This window comes from Mytilus galloprovincialis, chromosome 9 (genome assembly GCF_965363235.1).
Source record: "Mytilus galloprovincialis chromosome 9, xbMytGall1.hap1.1, whole genome shotgun sequence".
NCBI lineage: Eukaryota > Metazoa > Mollusca > Bivalvia > Mytilida > Mytilidae > Mytilus > Mytilus galloprovincialis.
In genome coordinates this window covers 35,923,066-35,951,000 of record NC_134846.1, presented here as the reverse complement: position 1 = coordinate 35,951,000, position 27,935 = coordinate 35,923,066, and the positions used below count along the sequence as shown (strand labels likewise).

The window sequence follows — 27,935 nt, the reverse complement described above, 5'->3', positions numbered from 1 at the left end:
TAAATTATCTTGAAAAACAACGTGAAAGAGAAAAAAAAATTAGAGACAATCTAAAAAAAGAATTGAAGAAAATAAACCCATCTGATGGAGCAAAAAAACAAAAACATTGACAATTAGAACAACAAAGACAAAGGCAAATTAATTACATTGAAAGAAAGAAATCAGAGAATATAAACTGGAAACCAAAGTATAAAAAGAGAAAGTTTCAGAAACGCAATCCAGAAATGCAATAAAAAGTCGACAGCAATACAATTATGATAAAGAAAGATCAGCAAAAAATATTCCGTCAATGTTAGCATCTTTTTGTCCCTCAAATGCTGACATTAGCAATGCATTTGTCAGTCAAAAAATTACATTACCAATATACAAAAATCAATCTTTTTCTCTTGTAACAAAATCTCTATTTATGATGGATTGTTTTATAGCTTATGGTGTTGTTTATTCTTTAGTTTTTCTATGTTGTGTCATATGTACTATTGTTTTTCTGTTTGTCTTTTTCATTTTTATACGACCGCAAAATTTGAAAAAATTTTCGTCGTATATTGCTATCACGTTGGCGTCGTCGGCGTCGTCGTCCGAATACTTTTAGTTTTCGCACTCTAACTTTAGTAAACATTTTAGGAATTAGGGGCCAAAAAGGGCCCAAATAAGCATTTTCTTGGTTTTCGCACTCTAACTTTAGTTTAAGCTAATAGAAATCTATGAAATTTTGACACAAGGTTTATGACCACAAAAGAAAGGTTGGGATTGATTTTGGGAGTTTTGGTTTCAACAGTTTAGGAATTAGGGGCCAAAAAAGGGCCCAAATAAGCATTATTCTTGGTTTTCGCACAATAACTTTAGTTTAAGTAAATAGAAATCAATGAAATTTAAACACAATGTTTATTACCACAAAAGGAAGGTTGGTATAGATTTTGGGAGTTTAGGTCCCAACAGTTTAGGAATTTGGGGCCAAAAAGGGACCCAAATAAGCATTTTTCTTGGTTTTCGCACCATAACTTTAGTAGAAGTAAATAGAAATCTATGAAATTTAAACACAAGGTTTATGACCATAAAAGGAAGGTTGGTATTGATTTTGGGAGTTTTGGTCCCAACAGTTTAGGAATAAGGGGCCCAAAGGGTCCAAAATTAAACTTTGTTTGATTTCATCAAAATTGAATAATTGGGGTTCTTTGATATGCCGAATCTAACTGTGTATGTAGATTCTTAACTTTTGGTCCTGTTTTCAAATTGGTCTACATTAAGGTCCAAAGGGTCCAAAATTAAACTTAGTTTGATTTTGACAAAAAATGAATCGGTTGGGTTCTTTGATATGCTGAATCTAAAAATGTACTTAGATTCTTGATTATTGGCCCAGTTTTCAAGTTGGTCCAAATCGGGGTCCAAAATTAAACTTTGTTTGATTTCATCAAAAATTGAATAAATGGGGTTCTTTGATATGCCAAATCTAACTGTGTATGTAGATTCTTCATTTTTGGTCCTGTTTTCAAATTGGTCTACATTAAAGTCCAAAGGGTCCAAAATTAAACTTAGTTTGATTTTAACAAAAATTGAAATCTTGGGGTTCTTTGATATGCTGAATCCAAACATGTACTTAGATTTTTGATTATGGGCCCAGTTTTCAAGTTGGTCCAAATCATGATCTAAAATTATTATATTAAGTATTATGCAATAGCAAGACTTTTCAATTGCACAGTATTGCGCAATGGCAAGAAATATCTAATTGCACAATATTGTGAAATAGCAAAAAAAAAATTAATTAGAGTTATCTTTCTTTGTCCAGAATAGTAAGCAAGAAATATCTAATTGCACAATATTGTGCAATTGCAAGATTTTTTTTTAATTGGAGTTATCTTTCTTTGTCCAGAATCAACTTGAATCTTTGTTATATACAATATACAATGTATATTCACTTTTTACTACCAACTGATAAATTAAAATAATCTTTACCATTCAGTGATAACAAGCAGTTTTTTTTACATCTTAATATTTTATGATGTATTTAAATGAGTACTTATTGTTGCAAACTCCATTAGAAATTTTAATTGAGATTAGTTTTGGAATAAGGGAAAGGGGATGTGATTAAAAAAATTGGGTTCAATTTTCTCATTTGATATTTCATAAAAAAAAAAAGAAAATTTCTTTAAACACTTTTTTGAGAGGATTAATATTCAACAGCATAGTGAATTGCTTTAAGAGAAAACAAAAATTTTAAGTTCATTAGACCACATTCATTCTGTGTCAGAAACCTATGCTGTGTCAACTATTTAATCACAATCCAAATTTAGAGCTGAATCCAGCTTGAATGTTGTGTCCATACTTGCCCCAACCATTCAGGGTTCAACCTCTGCGGTCGTATAAAGCTACGCCCTGCGGAGCATCTGGTTAGCCATGGCGTTGTCAGTTTGTTTTAGATTTACGAGTTTGACTGTCCCTTTGGTATCTTTCGTCCCTCTTTTAGCCAATGTTATCTATAGCAGTAAAATCAACTTTACTCAACTTTAAGCAAAACTATCAGAGTTTAATGGCATTAATTTTGTCAAAATGTCTGCCAAAAATGACATAAAGGAACATTTTTTTTTAATTTGTTAAATAAAAGATTATTATTAGGGGAATAAATTTTCTTTTTGCATATTTTGATTGTGTACCTTATTTTCTACTAATTTGCCAAAAAAATAGTAAAATAGAACAAAAAAATATATTTTCAAGGTAGTTGTTTGTGCACTTTTACATGGAAGATGTCAGGTTCTGTTGTCAGGAATTAATGGATCCTCCATAATACAATTTCTGAGTAAAAGACATATTTTGAAATATTTTTTCCAATTGCACAAATATTACAATATTTGCTCCTTATGTAATAACACAAAACAGATATTATGACATTGTTTATAATAAAATAAATTTTCCAGGGGAAAAACTAAATTTTGACACTGCAAGCAAAGTCATTTAGATGTCAAAATTCAGTTCAACAATAGACAAAACTCTATACAATGCATACCTGTAGCCAGGGGGGGTTCGTGGGTTTCGGACGAACCCCCCCCCCTTGAAAACAAATAAGCACTGTTAAAGTCAATGTTCTGTTCGAATTGTGTTTGTTAAAGTCAAGTTCATGAGTTCAAATCCCCCCCCACCCTGGAAATTCCTGGCTATTGGCCTGTAATGCATACATTTCAAGCTCTGTATTGACCAGAAGTCATTATATTTGTTGTCTTATGGTTTCTTTAACTTTTTTTCATAGTAACAAGTCAAATAAAGAACACAGAAGAAAATTTATCAAAAACTGGAGGTAAATAATATTTTTAAAAACTACTATGAGATCTCACACATTTCACACATTTAAAAGCATATAATTTTTGGTGATGTTCTTTTCATTGTTCTCAAAACAAAACAAAATGTAGAAAATTGATTATTTTCCTTCAAACATTGAAGATCCTTCAAAATGATATATATATTTATGTATTAGATGTAAAATTCAATTATGACATCAAATTTTCTTGCATTCTTTTGAAATTTCTATTGTTAAGTCATGAAAATAGGTGACCATGTATGATGATGACATACTGAAGGAACACAATTTTCTGTAGATTATTATAATAGAAAGATAAAAATTGTCTATGTATTGTCTTAAATCATTAGAGAAACAGATTCAACAACCAAATATTGTATCACATTTGATGCAAAGAGAGCACTTCTAATTGTAAATGTATTTAAAAAGCAAAACATTTTGTGCAATTCCAATACCATAATTCATGCACATGATCAAAAAAATGATACCGAACTATTTTGATAATTTTTGTCGAGCCTGCAACTTTTGTTGCAGAAAGCGCGACATAGGGATAGTGATCGGGGGGCGGTGGCGGCTACGGCTGCGGCGGCGGTGTTAGCTCACTTCTTAAAAGCTTTATATTTTAGAAGGTTGGAGGCCTGGATGCTTCATACTTTGTATATGGATGCCTCATGTTACGAAGTTTCCGTCAGTCACATGTCCAATGTCCTTGACCTCATTTTTATGGTTCAGTGACTACTTGAAAAATAAGTTAAGATTTTTTGTAATGTTAAATTCTCTCTTATTATAAGTAATAGGATAACTATATTTGGTATGTGCGTACCTTGCAAAGTCCTCTTGCTCGTCAGACAGTTTTCACTTGACCTCGACCTCATTTCATGGATCAGTGAAGGGTTAAGTTTTGGAGGTCAAGTCCATATCTGAGATACTATAAGCAATAGGTCTAGTATATTCGGTGTATGGAAGCACTGTAAGGTGAACATGTCCAACTGGCAGGTGTCATCTGACCTTGACCTCATTTTCATGGTTCAGTGGTTATAGTTAAGTTTTTGTGTTTTGGTCTGTTTTTCTTATACAGTATGCAATAGGTCTTCTATATTTTGTGTATGGAATGGTTGTAAGGTGTACAGGTCCAACTGGCAGGTGTCATCTGACCTTGACCTCATTTTCATGGTTCAGTGGTTATAGTTAAGTTTTTGTGTTTTGGTCTGATTTTCTTATACTGTATGCAATAGGTCTTCTATATTTTGTGTATGGAATGGTTGTAAGGTGTACAGGTCTACCTAGCAGGTGTCATATGACCTTGACCTCATTTTCATGGTTCAGTGGTCAAAGTTAAGTTTTTGAGTTTTGGCCTTTTTTTTTTAATACTTTATGCAATAGGTCAACTATATTTGGTGTAAGGAAATATTTCATGATCTACATGATAGTCGCGCAGGTTTTATTTGACCTTGACCTCATTTTTTATGGTTCATTGCTCAGTGTTAAGCTTTTGTGTTTTGGTCTGTTTTTCTTAAACTATAAGCAATAAGTTAATTTTATTTGTTGTATGGAAGAATTGTTAGCTGTACATGCCTACCTGGCATGGTTCATCTGACCTTGACCTCATTTTCATGGTTCAAAGGTCAATGTTAAGTTTTCTTGGTTTATGCTAAGTTATGTGACAGTTGTAATAAAGTTTTATTATTAGAACTATCAACATAACATCAATGATTAGTAAAGAAGGCGAGACATTTCAGTGTGTGCACTCTTGTTAGTTGAGGTTTATTGTGAAATCATTGAACAATTCTATAGTGTGTATCAACGCTATTTTATAACAAACTCCCTACTATAAAGTATTGTACAAGTTATATGAAAAGTTTAGTCAAATTTTGTACAAATTGAAATTTGTACCTAAGCACTTTTTAATCATGATTTGTACAAAATGTTAACTTGTACACAACATATAAAGTAATGCTCATTAAATATAAAAAAGGACATATGGTATGATTGCCAATCGGCTAATAAATAGAAGGACCTCAGTTTCTGATGAATAAGAAACACTGTGAAATGAAATATTATCAGAGCTATGCAAGAAATTATTTCCTGTTGTTTTTATATGGTAGGACAAAATAAATTATTTCATGTTGTTTTTATATTGTAGGACAAAAGAAATTCGATAAATTTAGTGATGTTCAATTCATCATAAGAAGTAAGTTCCTTATAAATACAACAACAAAAATTAACTTTAAGGATGTACTTAGGTCAGGTTTAGGAATTTGTGTCAGATGTTCTGATGCCCCCGCCTGGGATTAAGTTTTTCCCTTTTCCATCTGTATGTATGTCCCAAAATTGGTTTCCATTCTCTAACTTTAGTTTGCCTCAACCAAATGTTATGAAAATTATACACAATGCCTATTACCACAAAACACACATCAAGTTGGAATTGTGGTAGCTTCAGTATAACAGTTTAAGAGTAATGCTTCTGTATAAATTGAAAAATTGCTAAAAATTTAGCTTCCGTTCTCTCACTCAAGTTTGCCTCAACCAAATGTTATGAAACTTATACACAATTGCCTATTACAACAAAACACAGATTAAATTTTAAATTTTACTTGGGTCACTGTAACCATTATTGAGTTATGACCCTTTATGAATAAAAAAAAAATGGAAAATGTTAAATTTCCGTTCTCTTACAAGTTGCCTCAACCAAATGTTATGAAACTTGTATGCAATGCTTATAACCTTATAAACTTGAGTTTGCCTCAACTAAACATAATGAAACTTATACACATTACTTATAACCACAAAACTCAGATCAAGTGCATTATGGGTAGCATGACTTATTGTCCTGAGTAATGTCCCTTTATGATGTTGTATGCAAGAGGGGATTTTTTTTGTCTTCTGCTCAACCTTTCTCAACAAGTGGGAATCTGACAATGAGGTATTAATTTGGCGTGGCCTAATGTATCTTTCAATAAATTATGATTTACATTAAAAACAATTTGAGAAAATATAAAAAAAATTATCTTAATGTTTAAATATATACAAATAACATTAAATAAATAAAAATGACAAAATTTAAGTATCTAATTTGTTTCATTTATTTTTCATTAGGTCCTACCATTGCTGATTCCATTCCTGTATTGGCCTCAGGGATGCTTGCTTGTAGGATATGTCCAAAACAATTTTGGCATCTTGATAGTCTGCTACAACATCATGATATGCAACTTCCGGAAAAGAGGACCGACTGTGGCCATGTTATGTTTCATATTATTTGTGATGTGTGCCTAATTAGGAGGGATAATTGGATAAGAGCAACCGACAGTATCATATGTTTTTGTGAAACTTGTGATAAGACCTATACATCTCTCCTTCAATTTAATCATCATGTGATCTTACTCCACGGAGAGAAAAAACAATGTACTTTTTGTAAAAAAGACTTTTTGCTTAAAAGAGAATTCAGAGACCATGTTTGTGAAAGATTGAAAAAATTAAATCATAGCTATAAGATGGAAAAGTTTGTAATTTGTTATAAGATGACTGTACCTTTAATACAAAAACTATCAAAGCGACAAAAGCTAAATGTTCAAAAAGTTAAAGGAAGTACAAATACTAACAATGGTATAATTTGTAATAATTATGAGGCAGAAGGTGACAACTGTACACGTAAAGCAGAAAATGACATCAATACAACAGATGGTGGCAATGGTACACATTATTTAGCAGAAGGTAGCAATGGTACACATTATCTTGCAGAAGGTGGCAATGGTGCACATTATTTAGCAGGAAAGAAAAAGACAGTAAGCACAAAAGACAGTGCATCCAAGATTGTGAAAACTCCAAGTGAATTATTCATAAGAAGTTGCACTTTAACAGATAGCAAAAGTGAAAAAGAAACATATATTGTCAGAAGAATTAACACTAAAACAGAGGCTGTCACTAGAAGTAACACTAAAGCAGAGATGGTCGCTAACAGTAACACTGAAGCAGAAATGGTCACTTATAGTAACACTGATCCAGAAATGGTCTCTAACAGTAACACTGATCCAGAAATGGTCGCTAATAGTAACACTGAAGCAGTGATAGTCAATAACAGTAACACTGAAGCAAAGATGGTCACTAATAGTAACACTGAAGCTGAGATGGTCGCTAACAGTAACACTGAAGCAGAGATGGTCGCTAATAGTAACACTGAAGAAGAAATGGTCACTAATAGTAACACTGAAGCAGAGATGGTCACTAATAGTAACACAGAAGTAGAAATGGTCACTTTTAGTAACACTGAAGCAGATATGGTCGCTAATAGTAACACTGAAGCAGAAATGGTCGCTAATAGTAACACTGAAGCAGAAATGGTTGCTTATAGTAACACTGAAGCAGAGATGGGCGCTTATAGTAACACTGAAGCAGTGATGGTCGCTAATAGTAACACTGAAGCAGAAATGGTCACTAATAGTAACACTGAAGCAGAGCTGGTCACTAATAGTAACACTGAAGCAGAAATAGTCACTAGAATTAAATCTGAAGTAGAGATAGTCACTAATAGTTACACTGAAGCAGAAATGGTCCCTTATAGTAACACTGAAGCAGAAATGGTCCCTTATAGTAACACTGAAGCAGATTTGGTCACTAGAATTAAATCTGAAGTAGCGATGGTCACTAATAGTAACACTGAAGCAGTGATGGTCGCTAATAGTAACACTGAAGCAGAAATGGTCACTAATAGTAACACTGAAGCAGAGATGGTCACTAATAGTAACACAGAAGTAGAAATGGTCACTTTTAGTAACACTGAAGCAGATATGGTCGCTAAAAGTAACACTGAAGCAGAAATGGTCGCTAATAGTAACACTGAAGCAGAAATGGTTGCTTATAGTAACACTGAAGCAGAGATGGGCGCTTATAGTAACACTGAAGCAGTGATGGTTGCTAATAGTAACACTGAAGCAGAAATGGTCACTAATAGTAACACTGAAGCAGAGATGGTCACTAATAGTAACACTGAAGCAGAAATAGTCACTAGAATTAAATCTGAAGTAGAGATAGTCACTAATAGTTACACTGAAGCAGAAATGGTCCCTTATAGTAACACTGAAGCAGAAATGGTCCCTTATAGTAACACTGAAGCAGATTTGGTCACTAGAATTAAATCTGAAGTAGCGTTGGTCACTAATAGTAACACTGAAGCAGTGATGGTCGCTAATAGTAACACTGAAGCAGAAATGGTCGCTAATAGTAACGCTGAAGCAGAAATGGTCACTAATAGTAACAATGAAGCAGAGATGGTTACTAATAGTAACACTGAAGCAGAAATGGTCACTACAATTAAATCTGAAGCAGAGATGGTCACTAATAGTAACACTGAAGCAGAGATGGTTGCTAACAGTAACACTATAGCAGTGATGGTCACTAATAGTAACACTGAAGCAAAAATGGTCACTAAAATTAAATCTGAAGCAGAGATGGTCACTAATAGTAACACTGAAGCAGTGATGGTTGCTAATAGTAACACTGAAGCAGAAATTGTCACTAGAATTAAATCTGAAGCAGAGATGGTCACTAAAAGTAACACTGAAGCAGAGATGGTCGCTAATAGTAACACTGAAGCAGAGATGGTCGCCAATAGTAACACTGAAGTAGAAATAGTCACTAATAGTAACACTGAAGCAAAGATGGTTGCTAATAGTAACACTAAAGCAGTGATGGTCGCTAATAGTAACACTGAAGCAGAAATGGTCGCTAATAGTAACACTGAAGCAGAGATGGTCGCTAATAGTAACACTGAAGCAGAGATGGTCGCTAATAGTAACACTGAAGCAGAAATGGTCGCTAATAGTAACACTGAAGCAGAGATGGTCACTAATAGTAACACTGAAGCAGAAATGGTCACTAGAATTTATTCTGAAGCAGAGATGGTCGCTAATAATAACACTGAAACAGACATTGTCACATATAGTTACACTGAAGCAGAGATTGTTTTTGGAAGTAACACTGTTCCTGGAAATTTTAAGAATCCTACCCAAATTAATGAGATTCAACTTCAAGATTCATTTATAGTTAAAGAGCAGATAAAAACAACACAGGTCAATTGTTTCTGCAGCCCATGCAAATTATTTTTTAGTTCTCTCAAGAAGTTAAATGCACATGCTTGGAGTGTACACAGACAGATACAATGTGTGATTTGTCATACATATTTTACAAATCATTTAGGTATGTGTAATCATGAATGTGCTAGAGTGATTGTACAAATGAAAATAAATCCTTTGACTCAAATAATTGTACATTTTGGGTCAGAAAATAAAATATTAGAAAGGAGAGTCAGAGGGCAATACAAACAATGGTATGTTTTTGTTAAAGATAATCCCAAGACATTAGAAGAGACTAAAACTAAAGATATACGTTTACCATGCTATTGCAGAACATGCAAAATAGGGTTAATTTCTCTTTCTCAATTAAATGATCACATCTATAATGTGCATACAACAAGAGCAGAGTGCATATATTGTAAGATGGATTTTGATTCAACTGAAGAAATGGGTGATCATTTGTGTGAAAAATTGAATACAAAGTTGAAGGAGGACATTTTGACTGAAATTACTGCATGTCCTTCTTTGGATCATTTTGACAAAAGAAAAAGAAGAGGAATTGAAGTGATGCCATGGCTAAGAATGTCAGCAAAGACACTACGGCAGCTTGCACAGGAGAAGTTAGATAAGATCATGTTTAAAAAAAAAACATATGTAAAAAAGACTGATGAACAAAAAAAAGAGATATTTGTAAAAAAGACTGATGAACAAAACAGAGAGATATTTGTAGAAAAGACTGATGAACAAAAAAAAGAGATATTAAACCAAATTTTGAACAAAGAAATGAAAAAAACATTTTATTGTTTTAATTCCAAAAGGAAACAATTTGTCAAAAAATCCTGTCCAGTTTGCTCTAGGATTTTTTTTGGGACATCTGATCAAAGTCTTTATGAGCATTTCTATAAAAAGCACCAAAAAGACACAAAGTACTGTCGTTTTTGCCAACAGGCATTTTTTGCTGACAATCATGAATGCAAGAAAGAAAAAGAAGAAAGTTATATGAATAGGAAAGGAAATAAAAACAAAATAAAAGAAGAACTAGTTGGAGAAGAAAGCATCAATTTACAAAAATGTCCGCAATGTTCATATATAAAAAACTTCTGTAAAGAAAACATTCATAATCAAACTTGTACTAGAAAAGTTTGTATTTCTTGTGAAAACTGCAGGGAATGCGAAGGTAAAAACTGTTTTTACTGTGGAAAAATTTTTCATTTTGAAAGTTTGACCTGGAAACATGTGGAAAAAAAGCATAAGTCAACAAAAACCGGTATTTTTCATTGTTATTTATGTAACATTACAATCAACACTTTAGAACAATTACAACTTCATGTAAAGACTGTTCACCCTCTCGTGGATGCCTTGAGTATTTATCGTAAAAAAACAAAATATAGACAATGTCGCCGTAAAAAAAAGAGCATTGAACAAAAATTGGCAGATGCTAAAAAGCAAAGGAAGAAATATCAGGAAAAACACAAAGATAGGTACAAGTGTGAGATTTGTCAAGAAAAGTTTACTTACTATATTATGCTGAGGAAGCATATTGCAAATGAACATGAAAGGGAAACTTTTGGCTGTAATATATGTAACATGCAGTTTAAGCATAAAAAAACATTAGAAAGACACCAAATGAAGGAACATTTGAAAGTATGTGAAAAAGAGAAACCTAAATATACCTGTTTTGTTTGTGACCAGAAGTATTTGACCTCGAAAAGTTTGAGAAGACACAAGTTCAAGGAACATTTAATTGAGGACAAACATATTTCCAAGTTGAGGGAAAATATTGCTTGTGAGCAATGTGGTAAAATTGTGATGAGAAAGTGTATGAGGTTACATTTACTGGTTCATCAAGAAAAAGAGTTTATGTGTGAAGTTTGTGGAGAGAAGTTTCGTAGACCTGATGATTTGAAAAGGCATAGGCAAAAACATATAAGGAAAAAATATGTGCTCAAGTCCGAAACATCAGGGTATAAATGCTTAATATGTGGGTTGATTTTATCTACCAATGGTGCAATAAAAAGACATTTTAGTTTGAAACATTCAAGTGAAAAGATTGCTTTACCATGTAAAATCTGTGGCAGATTATATGCAAGTAAACCTGTGTTAGATATACACATGAAACTGAAACATTCTGACAAATCTTTCCAATGTGAAATATGTAATAAGAAATTCTATTACAATTACCTGCTTAAAAACCATGTAAAGATCGTTCATGAAAATTATAAGCCTTTTCAGTGTGACATTTGTAATTTCAGGTGTTATATGAAATCTGCACTTGTATCACATATGAAATACAATCATTAATTCAGCTTTATACTATTGCTGGGTGTTGTTTATGTGCATTTGTGATCCAGGGAGTTGTTGAGGGGATGTAAAAACAAATTGTTTAATGAAGAAAAAAATATGTGAATGTTTCATGGTGTGCCGGGGTTGAAATGTCCCCACTTTTAAATTACTGCATTGGTGTCTAATGTGTACTTATGTTAGAAGCGTATACCAAACTATATTTATTTTAATGTTTGTGCAATTGAACCATTATTATGATAACATTAGTCATAGAAAAGTGCAATTAATGTTCTTTTTGCAAGAAATTTTTTTTCTTTTTAGAAATTTTATTTTATCAAAATAAATTTTAAAACCTATCTTTTCCTATTTTATTTCAAAATTCTGTCTCATAGATGTCTTTGTATGCACAAAAATTTGTTTTTTCATGACCAATCAAAGCAAATTTTGGAAATTTTTAACGACTCAACTACCTTGAAAAATAGTACAGTGACCCATAATTTTTATCATTTTTTTTAAAAAGCAATGTAAAATCTTCATTTTCGCAAAGAAGAAAAAAAATCTGTCATTTTTTTTTCTATACCCCTAATTTATCTTCTATACTATTAAACGAGAAGACCTCATTTTTGGTGTCGCTTCTCCTCCTTTCACAATAAATAAATCATCATGCCTCTGTGTCCTATAGGTAACATGTATAGTCGCATTTGTCATCCATTCTTATGATCATTAAGTTTGGGTTATTTGGGATAAAAAACGAAAAAGAATGCGTCCGGATATTTCCCCGTCATTGGACAAAACTTTAAGTCAGATTAGACTTCCGGTTTGTGTTTTTCTGTACTTCGAACATACAAAGACTATGAAATAAAGTATATGAATTTGCTTTCTGCTATCATTTTGAGTACTAGCATGTATCATCCTTGCTTAACGTGTTTCAGTTTGGGTTATTTTGGGAGGAAAACGAAAATGATTACTATCAATTAGTTTACAGTGGCGGATCCAGAACTTTTCATAAGGGAGGGGGCGCTGACTGACCTAAAGGGGGGGGGGGGGCGTTACTCTCATGCTTCCCCATATAATCAACAATTTTTTTCCAACGAGAGGGGGACAGGGCCCCCAGCTCCCCCTGGGATCCGCCTATGGTTTACTATCAACGGCGGTGACTGCGGATATATGTCTATATAGTTACATACATTTACTATGAATTACTGTATTTGTTATAATTTACTATAAATTCCAATGGTTATCTTTGGGGGGGGGGGGGGGGGGGGGGGGACTCTTTACTATTCATGGCGTTCACTGATGTATATATATATATATAAGTACCTTTGACTTTGGATACCTCTCCTGAAATTCTCTGTATTGAGTAATTAAAGTATATATGCATGTTCATAGAGTACAGAAAAACAGAAGGTATAAAAATCGGTATTTGGAAAATAGGAGGAGGGCAAAAAAAATGTGCCCAGTCCCTAAGTACCTTTGAATTTTGATACCTCTCCTGAAATTCTCCAGTCAGTATATTTTTTTTTACAGTTTACATACGCTCTATTTCCCCGCGATTTCGCGGGTGTGTTCTAGTAACTTTTATAATATCTTCTTCTCTGAAATAACTAGGCCAAATTTAACCAGGAAAATATATACTGACATATTGTTCCCAGATTTAACTAATTTACAAACTCATCATTGGGGTATCTTGTTCAAAGGATGTGTCTAATGACCCATCTTTGCTAGCCAAGGTTTATGGACAAGTCTTCTCTACTTAACCACAATAAATAGATAAAATCTGATATGGGCAAATATGTATAGATTATTGAGCTCCACCCTATTGTCCATTTTTAAGTCAAAACTATTACATGACTTCTTATTGGAGTTACTGCTTTTAAATGACAATTTTACCCTTTTCTCATTTTTTTGCTTATTTTCTAGACAACTATAATAGATAAAGATATACTCATAATTACAAGAATGATCCACAAGACAAAATCCACAAAAAAGTCATTAGTCTGAAGTTACCGTCTTATAGAGTTATTGCCCTTTACAGACGAATTTTACTAAAAAAAAATAGATTAATAGAAATTAAAAGTAAAATTAACAAGACAAAAGTGTGTTGATTCATGATAGGAGCGATTACCATTGAATGATGACTTTTTTTACCCTCTTGTATTTTGGGCAAAAACTAAAAAAGATGGAGAGAAATTGTAAACTAAAATAATATCAGTTCAACTGAATGGGATTTTTGTCATGAAATCTATTCCAGCCTACCTTGAATGATGATTCTTTTTTACCCTCTTGTATTTTGGGCAAAAACAAAAGAAGGTGAAGAGAAATTTTAAACTAAAATAATATCAGATCAACTGAAAGGGATTTTTGTCATGAAATCTATTCCAGCCTACCTTTAATGATGACTTTTTTACCCTCTTGTATTTTGGGCAAAAACTAAAGAAGATGAATAGAAACTGTAACTAAAATAATATCAGATCAACTGAAAGGGATTTTTGTCATGAAATCTATTCCAGCCTACCTTTAATGATGACTTGTTTACCCTCTTGTATTTTGGGCAAAAACTAAAGAAGATGAATAGAAACTGTAACTAAAATAATATCAGATCAACTGAAAGGGATTTTTGTCATGAAATCTATTCCAGCCTACCTTTAATGATGACTTTTTTTACCCTCTTGTATTTTGGGCAAAAACTAAAGAAGATGAATAGAGATTGTAACTAAAATAATATCAGATCAACTGAAAGGGATTTTTGTCATGAAATCTATTCCAGCCTACCTTGAATGATGACTCTTTTTTACCCTCTTGTATTTTGGGCAAAAACTAAAGAAGATGAATAGAAATTGTAAACTAAAATAATATCAGATCAACTGAAAGGGATTTTTGTCATGAAATCTATTCCAGCCTACCTTGAATGATGACTCTTTTTTGCCCTCTTGTATTTTGGGCAAAAACTAAAGAAGATGAATAGAAATTGTAAACTAAAATTATATCAGATCAACTGAAAGGGATTTTTGTCATGAAATCTATTCCAGCCTACTGTTGAAGATACACATAAGATCTATGTGAGCAACACTGGCTTTTTAGTGTCTCTAATTAACTTTATCTAAAGCAGAATTTATAAGAAGGATATAATTATTTTTTTCAATGAACCATTCATATATTGTCGAGCCTGCGACTTTTGTCGCAGAAAGCTCGACATAGGGATAGTGATCCGGCGGCGGCTACGGCGGCGGCGGCGTTAGCTAACTTCTTAAAAGCTTTATATTTTAGAAGGTAGAAGACCTGGATGCTTCATTCTTTGTATATGGATGCCTCATGTTACGAACTTTCCGTCAGTCACATGTCCAATATCCTTGACCTCATTTTCATGGTTCAGTGACTACTTGAAAAAAAAGTTAATATTTTTTGTAATGTTAAATTCTCTCTTATTATAAGTAATTGGATAACTATATTTGGTATGTGCGTACCTTGTAAGGTCCTCATGCCCGTCAGACAGTTTTCACTTGACCTCGACCTCATTTCATGGATCAGTGAACAAGGTTAAGTTTTGGTGGTCAAGTCCATATCTCAGATACTATAAGCAATAGGTCTTGTATATTTGGTGTATGGAAGGACTGTAAGGTGTACATGTCCATCTGGCAGGTGTCATCTGACCTTGACCTCATTTTCATGGTTCAGTGGTTATAGTTAAGTTTTTGTGTTTTGGTCTGTTTTTCTTATACTGTATGCGATAGGTCAACTATAATTGGTGAATGGAATGATTGTAAGGTGTACATGTCTAGCTGGCAGGTGTCATCTGACCTTGACCTCATTTTCATGGTTCAGTAGTTATAGTTAAGTTTTTGTGCTTTGGTCTGTTTTTCTTATACTGTATGCAATAGGTCAACTATATTTGGTGTATGGAATGATTGTAAGGTGTACATGTCTAGCTGGCAGGTGTCATCTGACCTTGACCTCATTTTCATGGTTCAGTAGTTATAGTTAAGTTTTTGTGTTTTGGTCTGTTTTTCTTATAATATATGCAATAGGTCAACTATATTTGGTGTATGGAAATATTTTATGATCTACATCTTAGTTGCTCAGGTTTTATTTGACCATGACCTCATTTTCACAGTTCATTGCTCAGTGTTAAGTTTTTGTGTTTTGGTCTGTTTCCTTAAACTATAAGCAAACAACCATATTTGTTGTATGGAAGGTGTAATTCCTTTTTATATTCATTTATTTATTTTTAATCAGAAACAATTTGAATATTGAATACAAGAATCTTTTTAATGGAAATATGAATAAATCATACATTTTTGTTATAAGTAATAATTACTGAACACTGATTAAATGAAACTTTGGAAGGTGTGGAAATGTTAGAGCATTAGCTCACTCATGCATGAACATTTGTCCTGTACTACAGTTCACCACAACCATATTAATTAATCGTTTAAATGTGTACAGATTGAACAATATTTTCTTTCCACAAAGTTAAAGAATAACATTTACAGAATTGTTTTATACATATGATCTAAGATAAGTATACTTTGGTTTTAAATATAATCATGATTTGATGGTAGCAAATATAAATTAAATGACTTAAGTTAACATATTGTTAAAATTTATCCTTTTTGCAGATCTATTATTTTCAATAATTATACATGTATTCTTATTGATTAAATTAGTTATTTTTTTTTTATTAAAAGCATAAAATAGTAATTTTACTAAGTATATAGAATGATAGATGTGAGAAATATCAATTAATAATATTTTTAAGCTTAATTATATTATGTAACAATGTCCTTTTACAATAAACAATTATACCCTCACTTTAAAAAAGTGCAGGTATACTGTTTTACCTCTGTCTGTTCATTGGTCAGTCCATCAATCCATCTACCACTCCGTCCATCCATCCGTCTGTCCTTTTGTCTGTCTGTCCGTCACATGAATATTTTCATCACATCTCTCTGAGGAACTACATTACAAGGATTTCTGAAATTTGGTTTCAGGGTTTATATAAGTTAGCTATACCTTGTGATGCGTTTTGAGATTCATCACTCAACAACTTCCTGTTTACTGAATACTTGTATCATTTTACACATATTAGCCCAGTTGAAAAGTTTCGTCACATTTTTCCCAGGAACTGCAATACAAGGATTTCTGAAATTTGAGTTCACCATGTGATGTGTTTTTAGATTCACCACTCAAGATTTTCCTGTTTACGAAAATATTTTAAAACCAGTTGCTCACAGTTTCACTTGTTATACCCCATGCAACGAAGTTGCGAAGGGTATAATGTTTTTGACCCGTCCGTCCGTCCGTCCGTCAGTCCGTCAGTCCTGTTTCTTGTCAATGCAACTCCTCTGAAACCACACAACAGAATTTCACGCAACCTTTTCAGATAATAAGGACATACTATGTAGTTGTGCATATCGACGGGAAATTGCGATTCAATTTTTTTTCTAGGAGTTACGCCCCTTTGAACTTATTTACTTTAATGTACTACTGCAACAGTTTGTCATCGCTGAAATGCCAACTTTGTAAAAAGGAATATTCTACAGAGAATAGACTAAGATCTCATAAATGCTCATATTGCCAGATGTGTTCAATTCTTTTCTCAACATACCAAAAATGTTCCAATCATATCTGTCGACATGCAGGAAAAACCTTGAATACAGAAAATGAAACAAAAGATGAAGTAAAGAATAACACTCAAAAGACAGATAAAGTAAAGAATAACACTCAAAAGACAGATAAAGTCAAGAATAACACTCAGAAGACAGATGAAGTCAACAATAATACTCAGAAGACAGATGAAGTCAACAATAACACTCAGAAGACAGATCAAGTAAAGAATAACACTCAGAAGACAGATAAAGTAAAGAATAACACTCAGAAGACAGATCAAGTCAACAATAACACTCAGAAGACAGATCAAGTCAACAATAACACTCAGAAGACAGATGAAGTCAACAATAACACTCAGAAGACCGATCAAGTCAACAATAACACTCAGAAGACAGATCAAGTCAAGAATAACACTCAGAAGACAGATCAAGTCAAGAATAACACTCAGAAGACAGATAAAGTCAAGAATAACACTCAGAAGACAGATAAAGTCAAGAATAACACTCAGAAGACAGATCAAGATCTTGTTGCACTTGATGTTATACATGAAATCTTCCAATTTAAACCGATAAACTTGACATGGCAAATGAAACATTGCACAAATTTAGGGTTAAGGTTTGAGAAATCATCATATCCATTGTATGATTTAACTGCGCCAAACATAATTGGAAATCCTAAAGACTTACAGAAAATTATAGGTGATGGAAACTGCTTTTACAGAGCCATTTCTTATGCTATTACAGGAACTGAGACAAATCATATCAAAATAAGATCTGCAATAGTTAATCATATCCATCACTTAGGGACAAATCTTCATTCCCTTCTACAACATGGTCAAACATGTTTTTCTTATGTACTGCAAAATCAAATAAATATTCCAGGAAGTTGGGCAACAGAAGTTGAGATTTTTGTAGCATCTAATTTATTAAGAACTCATATTTTCACCTATGTCAACACTGGCAATAACTCATATAAGTGGACCAAATTTGATGCAAACTACCTAAATCCAAATATTATAACAGATGAAACTGGTATTTATCTAAACCATACAAATGGTAATCATTATGATATTGTTTTGTCAACCTCAACAGTTCATAAAACATTACCCTGTGGACATTTTAATGAAAAAAGGGAACAAAGACAACCAAAAAAACAAGAATCTGAAAAATTTGGAGAAAAGAAAATAAGGAAAACAGAGTATATGAGAAAATTCATGCAAATGAGACGATCCAATACAGATTATGCAGAAAAGGAAAGAATAAGTCATCAAAATCGAAGACTAGAAAGTAAATTTAAACATTTTGAAGTAGACTACAATAAAAAGAGAAGGACTAATCCAGAGTTTGTTGCTTTTGAGAAGGCACACAACAAAAAGAGAAGGACTGATCCAGAGTTTGTTGCCAATCAGAAAGAGCACAACAAAAACAGAAGGTCAAATCCAGAATTTGTTGCATTTGAGAAGGAGCACAACAAAAAGAGAAGGTCAAATCCAGAGTTTGTTGCATTTGAGAAGGAGCACAATAAAAAAAGAAGGACTGATCCAGAGTTTGTTGCATTTGAGAAGGAGCACAACAAAAAGAGAAGGTCAAATCCAGAGTTTGTTGCATTTGAGAAGGAGCACAATAAAAAAAGAAGGACTGATCCAGAGTTTGTTGCATTTGAGAAGGAGCACAACAAAAAGAGATGGACAAATCCAGAATTTGTTGCCAATCAGAAAGAGCACAACAAAAACAGAAGATCAAATCCAGAGTTTGTTGCATTTGAGAAGGAGCACAACAAAAACAGAAGGTCAAATCCAGAGTTTATTGCATTTGAGAAGGAGCACAATAGAAAGAGAAGGACTGATCCAGAGTTTGTTACATTTGAGAAAAACCATAATAAAAGTAGAAGAACTGATCCAATTTTTATGAAATTTGAAAAAGATTACAATAATAAAAGAAGAAGTGACCCAACCTTTAAAGCCTTTGAGCATGACATTGACAGGAAACGCAGTAGTAGTATTAACAAAGCTTTAGATTTACATGAATTGATTGATGCATTTCATCATGAGGTTTCAACAGCTTGCATTTACAGATGTACATCATGCGACCAGCTGTGGTTTAAGGAATCTGTTGAACCAGTTGAAAAACTACAAAATTTGAAAGAACCCTTATTTTCACAGTGTGTTCGAAAGAAAAATAGTATTGATGGATTTGAGTATGTCTGTCGCACATGTTTAAAATCTTTGAAGAAGGGTAAACTGCCAAATTTAGCAATTTATAATAAACTAAATTTCCCGTTAAAACCACAAGTTTTGATGCTAAATTCTCTGGAAGAAAAGCTTGTGGCACCAGTATCAACATTTTTTCAAATGCGTGAACTTCCCAGTGGAGGTCAGTTTGGTATTCAAGGAAATGTAGTCAATGTTCCAGCTGATAATATGTCAACTGTTAAAATGCTTCCAAGAAGACTGCCAGAGTCACAGACAATACCAGTAAAATTGAAAAGAAGATTAAGATACAAATCACATGTAATGTTTCAGAATATAAGACCACAAAAATGTATAGATGCAACAAAATATCTTCTGACTAAGCCTTTGTTTAAGCAGTACGTCACGGATGGACTTGATGAGAAATGGCTTACTGAACATATGCAAAGTTTAGAAAACACAGATTGGGATACATTTATTGAAAAAAATCCAGAAACAAATCATCCTCATCCCGTTAAATCACCTGAAATAAAAAACAAACAGAATGAAGAAAAAACTAAAATGAAACAAGAGACAGACAAGACAGAAGAAGATGACCTATGGAGTGAATATGGTGATGATTTTGTTAATAAAGATGATATGGAAAAACAGCAGGAATGTGATGGGGTCTATGACACAATGTTATACCCAGAAAACTTAGATAGTCAGAGAAATATACTGTCATTTGCACCAAGTGAAGGTAACTTACCAGTTAGCCCTTTTGGAGATGCTATTGAAGAATTGTCATTTCCTGGTTTATTTTGTGGTGAAAAACGTCCATCAAACAAAGAACGAACAGTGTCGGTGAAATATAGCGAAATATGCAAGTCCGAACTACGCCAAAATGATCGAAGAGCAGCACAAAATATTACTAATATCTTTTTCAAAGCCAAAAAAATTCAAATGAAACAAATTCAAGATAAGGTTTGGTTGTCACTACGACGAGTAAAAACCAAAGGAAAGAAAATTACAGCAAAAGATTTAAAAGACGAAAGCAATGTCGATACTTTGGTAAAGTTAGATGATGGTTACAGAATATTTAGAACACTACGAGGATCACCACCGTACTGGGAATCTGCCAAAAAAGATTTATTTGCTATGGTTAGGCAATTGGGTTTATTTCCCTGTCATCAGCAGAAACAAGATGGAAACCACTATTAAGGTCACTTGGAAAAATAATTGATGGAGTACAGTATTCAGATGCAGATATAAATACCATGACCTGGCAAACTAAATGCCGATTGGTGCGATCTGATCCAGTCACCACTGCTCGCTACTTTGATTACAAAGTACAAAAGTTTTTCCATTCTTTTTTGAACTCATCTCTAATGCCTCTTGGGAAAGTTAAAGATTTTTTTTATCGAATAGAATTCCAACAAAGAGGTTCACCACATGTTCATTCAGTTTTATGGATTGAGAATGCACCCTTCTTGGAAATAAACGAAAACAAAGATATTGAAGACTTTATATCTAAATATATCACCACAAATAGAAATTTGCCAGTTCAGGATGGACAACAAGATTTAGTAAAATTGCAAATGCATAGGCATACACATACATGTAGAAAGCAAAAGAAAAAAACCTGCCGTTTCAATTTTCCACTACCACCTATGAAAAAGACTATCATTCTAGATAAACTGCCATCAAATATGACTCCTAAGGAAGTGAAGAGACACGCAAAGGGCTATGAACTTATTCAGAAACGTTTAGCACAACAAATGTCCTTAGATTGTACTTTTGAAGAATTTTTGCAAGACATCAAAATGACCGAAGATGACTATATTCTTGCCATTAGATCATCTTTAAAAGAAACAAAGGTTTTTTTAAAGAGAGATCCAGAATGCATTCGCATCAATGGGTACAATGATACTGTATTGCAAGCATGGATGGCTAACATGGACATACAATTTGTTACCAATGCATTTGCATGCTTAATGTATATTGTAAACTATGTTAGTAAAGGACAGAGAGGGATGAGTAACCTTTTAAGAAGAGCATGCGAGGAAGCTCACAAGCAAAATAGCTCTATGAACAATCAAGTAAAAACTATGGGTAACAAATTTTTAAAACATGTCGAAATATCTGCACAGGAGGCTGTTTACATAGTTTTACAAATGAAGCTGAAAAATTCAAGCTGTGGACATATTTTCATAAATACATCTCCCCCAGAAGAACGTCCATTTATTATAAAACCAAATGAGGAGTTACAAAAGTTGCCAGATAACAGCACGAACGTTCAATGTGACAACATTATAAAACGATATTCTCAGAGACCCAAGAAGGAAGAAAGTATATGTTTGGCAGATTTTGCAGCATGGTATGACCTTAGATCAGAAAAGAAAGCAAAAACAGATAAATTGAAAAATGAAGAAGAAATTGAGGAAACTGACATTGAAGATAATTTGGAAGATGAAAACTTAAGTCAAGATGAATATGACCCTGAAAATGATCCTAAAACTTTAAAATATAGGAATGGAGTAATTTTAAAACACAGAAAGAAGAAAAAAGTCATCAGATATGTAAGATATTCAAAGACAAAAGACCCTGAAAATTTCCATCGAGAAAAACTTCTTCTTTTTCAACCTTGGAGAAAAGAAGAAAGGATTATATATCCCTTTGACACATATGAAGATAAATACAACAGTGTAAAAGAAGGTACTGACTGCAATGCAACTCAATATGAACATCATGCTGAAGAAATTGAAGAAGCTGAACATCTTATTGAAAATGAGTTAGAAGAAGAAGCATTTGACGAAGTTGCCCCTGTAACACAGCATATAGAACAGAAGGATGAAGATGAAAAAGAATCTGAAGACCTTCATCAGATGGGTGAAGACATCTTCACACAATATGATATTGCCAATGATTTACAGTGTACAGGAACAGATATAGAAGAAGAAAAATTAAGAAACAGATTAACTGATACAGAATTTAGAAATATGTGTAGGTCATTAAACCAGAAACAAATTGAGTTTTTTTATCATGTGCTTAACATATCAAATCTGATGACAAACAATTTATGCTTTTTTTAAGTGGTGGAGCAGGAGTAGGAAAAACAAGACTTACAAAATGCATATACCAAGCACTAATAAAATATTACAATACAACACAGGGAGAAAATCCAAATCAGAAGTCCATTATTCTGGCTGCACCAACAGGTAAAGCAGCGTATTTGATAGGAGGTGTTACATTGCATGCAGCATTTGGAGTTCCAGCAAACCAGGGATTTCAGTATCGTCCATTAAAACATGAACTTTTAAATACATTTAGACATCAACTTGAACATCTTCAACTTATTATCATAGATGAAATTTCAATGTGTGGATCAAAATTATTTTGTTTTATCAATCAGAGGATGCAAGAAATTATGGGTGTATCAAAACCATTTGGAGGGATTAATATCATCACTATTGGAGATCTTTTCCAACTTAGGCCAGTAATGGATTCCTGGATTTTTAAACAACCTTCTGGCAATTCTACTGAAATTTTATCACAAAATGTGTGGAAAGAAAAATTCATGTTTTATGAACTGACAGATATAATGAGACAGAAAAATGATAAAACATTTGCAGAGATACTTAACAGAATAAGAGAAGGAAACCAAACTGTTGAAGATGTGAATTTTTTAAAGACAAGAGTAATACAATCTGATATTCCAGAGTATCCTACATTTGCCACTCATCTGCTTTACCACAACAAAAGTGTAGATATGTATAATAACAAACTGTACAATGAGTGCAAAAACCATAAAGTGATAGTGAAATGCAAAGACATAGTAATAGGAGATATATCTGCAGAGACAAAAGAAGAAATTAAAGGAAAAGCAAAGGATTTTGAAATGGGACTGTCCAAAACAATTGGTATAGCTGTTGGAATGCGTACAGAGTTAACAGTTAACATTGATCTGTTTGATGGATTAGTTAATGGAGCTGCTGGAGTTATCAAAGATATTGAATGTGTGTGTTCCCAACCAGATGTTATATGGGTAATATTTGATAAGGATGAAATTGGAAAAAATTTGAGAAAAGATTTCATGAAAAAAAAGAAAAATTGGACTCCTATCAGAAAAATATGCAGAGAATTTCCTGTAGGAAAGTACAAAAGTATCAAAATTTCCAGAAAACAGTTTCCATTGAGATTAGCAGCTGCAAAAACTTTACATAGATCTCAAGGTGACACTCTGACTGAAGTTGTAATACAGTTGCCAACACGAAAAGAATGTCATATGCATTATGTTGCATTTAGTCGTGCTGAAAAGGCTGAAAACATGTTTATACTGGAAAATGTATATCAAAACAACATTACAGTATCTCAAGAGGTAAAAGAAGAAATGGAAAGACTCAGAACAGAAAGAAATATGTTGCTTTCCTTTACTCCCTTGTATTGTTTAGATAAATCAAAATTTGTCATATGCTTTCATAACAGCCAATCACTACACTTACATATAGAGGATGTTAGAGCTGATTTTAACTTTAGAGAAACAGATGTAAATATGTTTGTAGAATCTAGATTGTGTTCAGAAGATAGTGACATTGACTATAATCTACCAGGATTTAAATTGTATCGCAATGACTTTTCTAAAAAGAGAACAAGTTATGGCACTGTTGCATATCTCAAAGAATCATTAAAAGCAGACATAGTCAAAATGAACATTAAAAGTATTGAGATTATGAAAATTATCAATCCATTTCTTCAAATTGTTTGTATATATTCCCGTCCTAAAGAATCAGTTGGCAATCTGTTTAGTGCAATGCAGAATCTATGTTCTTCGTTAGATCATAAAAAAGTTATTGTCATAGGCGGGGACTTCAACTGTGATATTCAGAATCCATCACAAAGTACGAAAAGGTTATTAGAATATATGAAGCTTCAGGGGCTTTTTCAAATTATTAATCACATTACTACAGACGGGAAAACAATTCTGGACTTAATATTCACAAACTGTTGTGCAGGAATTCAATTTGGAACATTAGAAGCATATTATAGTTATCACAAGCCAGTTTGGATAGCTTTAGATAGTTTTGATACCAGTTTCTAAGCAAAAGATTATAATAAAAAATTATCAATTTATAACTAGGTGGTGAAACACTATCAGTTATAACTTGAACAAGCAGTACCAGCATCTCTAGCAGTTCACTATATCATCACACATAATGATATTGTCAATGACAGTACTTATACAAATATCATCTAAATGGCCTCTCCATCTATACACATATACCATCTCTAGCAATTGTTGATCTCTACAAACATATCATTTCTAGCAATACTTTCTTCCTAAACAAAAATCAGACTGGAAGTTCTACATCTCTACACAGATATCAACATAGATACCATCTCAGGCAGTTCATCATTTCAACATAGATAACTTCTCTAGCAGTTCTTCATATCAACATAGATAACATCTCTGACAGTCCTTCATGTCAACATAGATAACATCACTAGCAATTCTTCATGTCAACATAGATAACATCTCTAGCATTTCTTCATGTCAACATAGATAACATCTCTGACAGTTCTTCATATCAACATAGATAACATCTCTGACAGTTCTTCATATCAACATAGATAATATCACTAGCAGTTCTTCATATCAACATAGATAACATCTCAGGCAGTTCTTCGTATCAACATAGATAACATCTCTGACAGTCCTTCATGTCAACATAGATAACATCTCTGACAAGATAACATCTCTGACAGTCCTTCATGTCAACATAGATAACATCACTAGCAGTTCTTCATGTCAACATAGATAACATCTCTGGCAGTTCTTCATATCAACATAGATAACATCTCTAGCAGTCCTTCGTGTCAACATAGATAACATCTCTAGCAGTCCTTCATGTCAACATAGATAACATCACTAGCAGTTCTTCATGTCAACATAGATAACATCTCTAGCAGTCCTTCATGTCAACATAGATAACATCTCTGACAGTCCTTCGTGTCAACATAGATAACATCTCTGACAGTCCTTCATGTCAACATAGATAACATCTCTGACAGTCCTTCATGTCAACATAGATAACATCACTAGCAGTTCTTCATGTCAACATAGATAACATCTCTAGCAGTTCTTCATGTCAACATAGATAACATCTCTAGCAGTCCTTCATATCAACATAGATAACATCTCTAGCAGTCCTTCATGTCAACATAGATAACATCTCTGACAGTCCTTCGTGTCAACATAGATAACATCTCTGACAGTCCTTCATGTCAACATAGATAACATCTCTGACAGTCCTTCATGTCAACATAGATAACATCTCTAGCAGTCCTTCATGTCAACATAGATAACATCTCTGACAGTCCTTCGTGATTTTTACAAAAATAGCATCTCTGGCAGTTCTTCGTATCAACATAGATAACCTCTCTGTTTGTTCTTCATGATTACAAACATTACATCTCTGGCAGTTCTTCATGTCTACATACATATCATCTCTGGCAGTTCTTCGGGTCGCCATACGTAACCGTACTTGGCAATACGACTTTTTTATAGATTATAACTCGGTGGTGAAACACTATCAGTTATAATTTGCCGAATATAATTCATGTCTCTGGCAGTTCCAATTATAATTTGCTGAATATAATTCATGTCTCTGGCAGTTCATCATGTCAATATAGATAACATATCTGGCGTTTTTTCATGTTAACAAACCTACATCTCTGGCAGTTCTTCATATCAACATAGATAATATCTCTGGCAGTTCTTCATGTCTACATAGATAACATCTCTGGCAGTTCTACATGTCTACATAGATAACATCTCTGGCAGTTTTTCATGTCTACATAGATAACATCTCTGGCAGTTCTACATGGCTACATAGATAACATCTCTAGCAGGTATTCATGATAACAAAAATACCAGCTCTGGCAGTTCTTCGTGTCAATATAGATAACATCTCTGTTCATTCTTCATGATAACAAACATTACATCTATGACAGTTCTTCATGTCTACATAGATATCATCTTTATGTGTTCTTCGTGATTGCAAAAATAACATCTCTGGCAGTTGTTAATGTCAACATAGATAACATCTCTGGCTGTTCTTCATGATTACAAACATAACATCTCTTACAGTTCTTCATGTCTACAAACAAAGCCGTACTTCGCAATAAGACTGTTTTTTTTAATTATAACTAGGTGGTGAAACACTATCAGTTATAACTTGGCAAATAGTATTCTTGCAGTTCTTCATGTCAACATAGATAACATCCCTGGCAGTTCTTCATATCAACATAAATATTATCTCAGGCAGTTCTTCATGTCTACATAGATAACATCTCAGGCAGTTCTTCATGTCTACATAGATAACATCTCTGGCAGTTCTACATGTCTACATATATAACATTTCCGGTCATTATTCATGTCAACATAGATAACATCTCTAGCAGTTCTTCATGTCTACATATATAACATCTCTGGGACGTTCTTCATGTCTACATTGATAACATTTCTGGCAGTTCTTCATGTCAACCTAGATAACATGTCTGGCAGTTATTCATGATAACAAAAATACCATCTCTGGCAGTTCTTCATGTCAACATAGATAACATCCCTGGCAATTCTTCATATCAACATAAATAACATCTCAGGCAGTTCTTCATATCTACATATATAACATCTCTGGCAGTTCTTCATGTCTACATATATAACATCCCTGGCAGTTCTTCATATCAACATAAATATTATCTCAGGCAGTTCTTCATGTCTACATATATAACATCTCTGGCAGTTCTACATGTCTACATATATAACATTTCCGGTCATTCTTCATGTCAACATAGATAACATCTCTAGCAGTTCTTCATGTCTACATATATAACATCTCTGGGACGTTCTTCATGTCTACATAGATAACATTTCTGGCAGTTCTTCATGTCAACCTAGATAACATGTCTGGCAGTTATTCATGATAACAAAAATACCATCTCTGGCAGTTCTTCATGTCTACATACAAAGCCGTACTTCGCAATCAGACTATTTTTTGAATTATAACTAGGTGGTGAAACACTATCAGTTATAACTTGGCAAATAGTTTTCTGACAGTTCTTCATATCAACATATATAAAATCTCTTGCAGTTATTAATGTCTACATAGATAACACCTCTAGCAGTTCTTCATATCAACATAGATAACATCACTAGCAATTCTTCATGTCAACATAGATAACATCTCTGGCAGTTTTTTTATATCAACATAGATAACATCACTAGCATTTCTTCATGTCAACATAGATAACATCTCAGGCAGTTCTTCATATCAACATAGATAACATCTCTGGCAGTTCTTCATATCAACATAGATAACATCTCTGACAATTCTTCATGATTACAAAAATAGCATCTCTGGCAGTTCTTATATCAATATAGATAGCATCTCTGTTCGTTCTGCATCATTACAAATATTACTTCTCTGGAAGTTCTTCATGTTTACATAGATAACATCTCTGAACG

At 33.2% G+C, this 27,935-nt stretch overlaps 2 protein-coding genes across 3 annotated transcripts in view; both read left to right on the top strand.

The window, feature by feature from the left end:
* The window catches only part of LOC143044911 (uncharacterized), a 44,190-nt gene extending 32,197 nt beyond the window's left edge, over window positions 1–11,993 (top strand). For both annotated transcript variants that reach the window (XM_076217144.1, XM_076217143.1), the window contains exons 18-20: window positions 3,239–3,286; window positions 5,430–5,477; window positions 6,383–11,993. In XM_076217144.1, the coding sequence (XP_076073259.1) occupies window positions 3,239–3,286; window positions 5,430–5,477; window positions 6,383–11,655 (5,369 nt within the window). In that variant the 3' untranslated portion in view covers window positions 11,656–11,993. The remainder of the gene's footprint in view (window positions 1–3,238; window positions 3,287–5,429; window positions 5,478–6,382) is intronic.
* Window positions 1–27,935, top strand: part of LOC143044912 (angiopoietin-related protein 1-like) — a 108,819-nt gene that overhangs the window by 42,859 nt on the left and 38,025 nt on the right. The gene's annotated exons all lie outside the window — the stretch shown is intronic.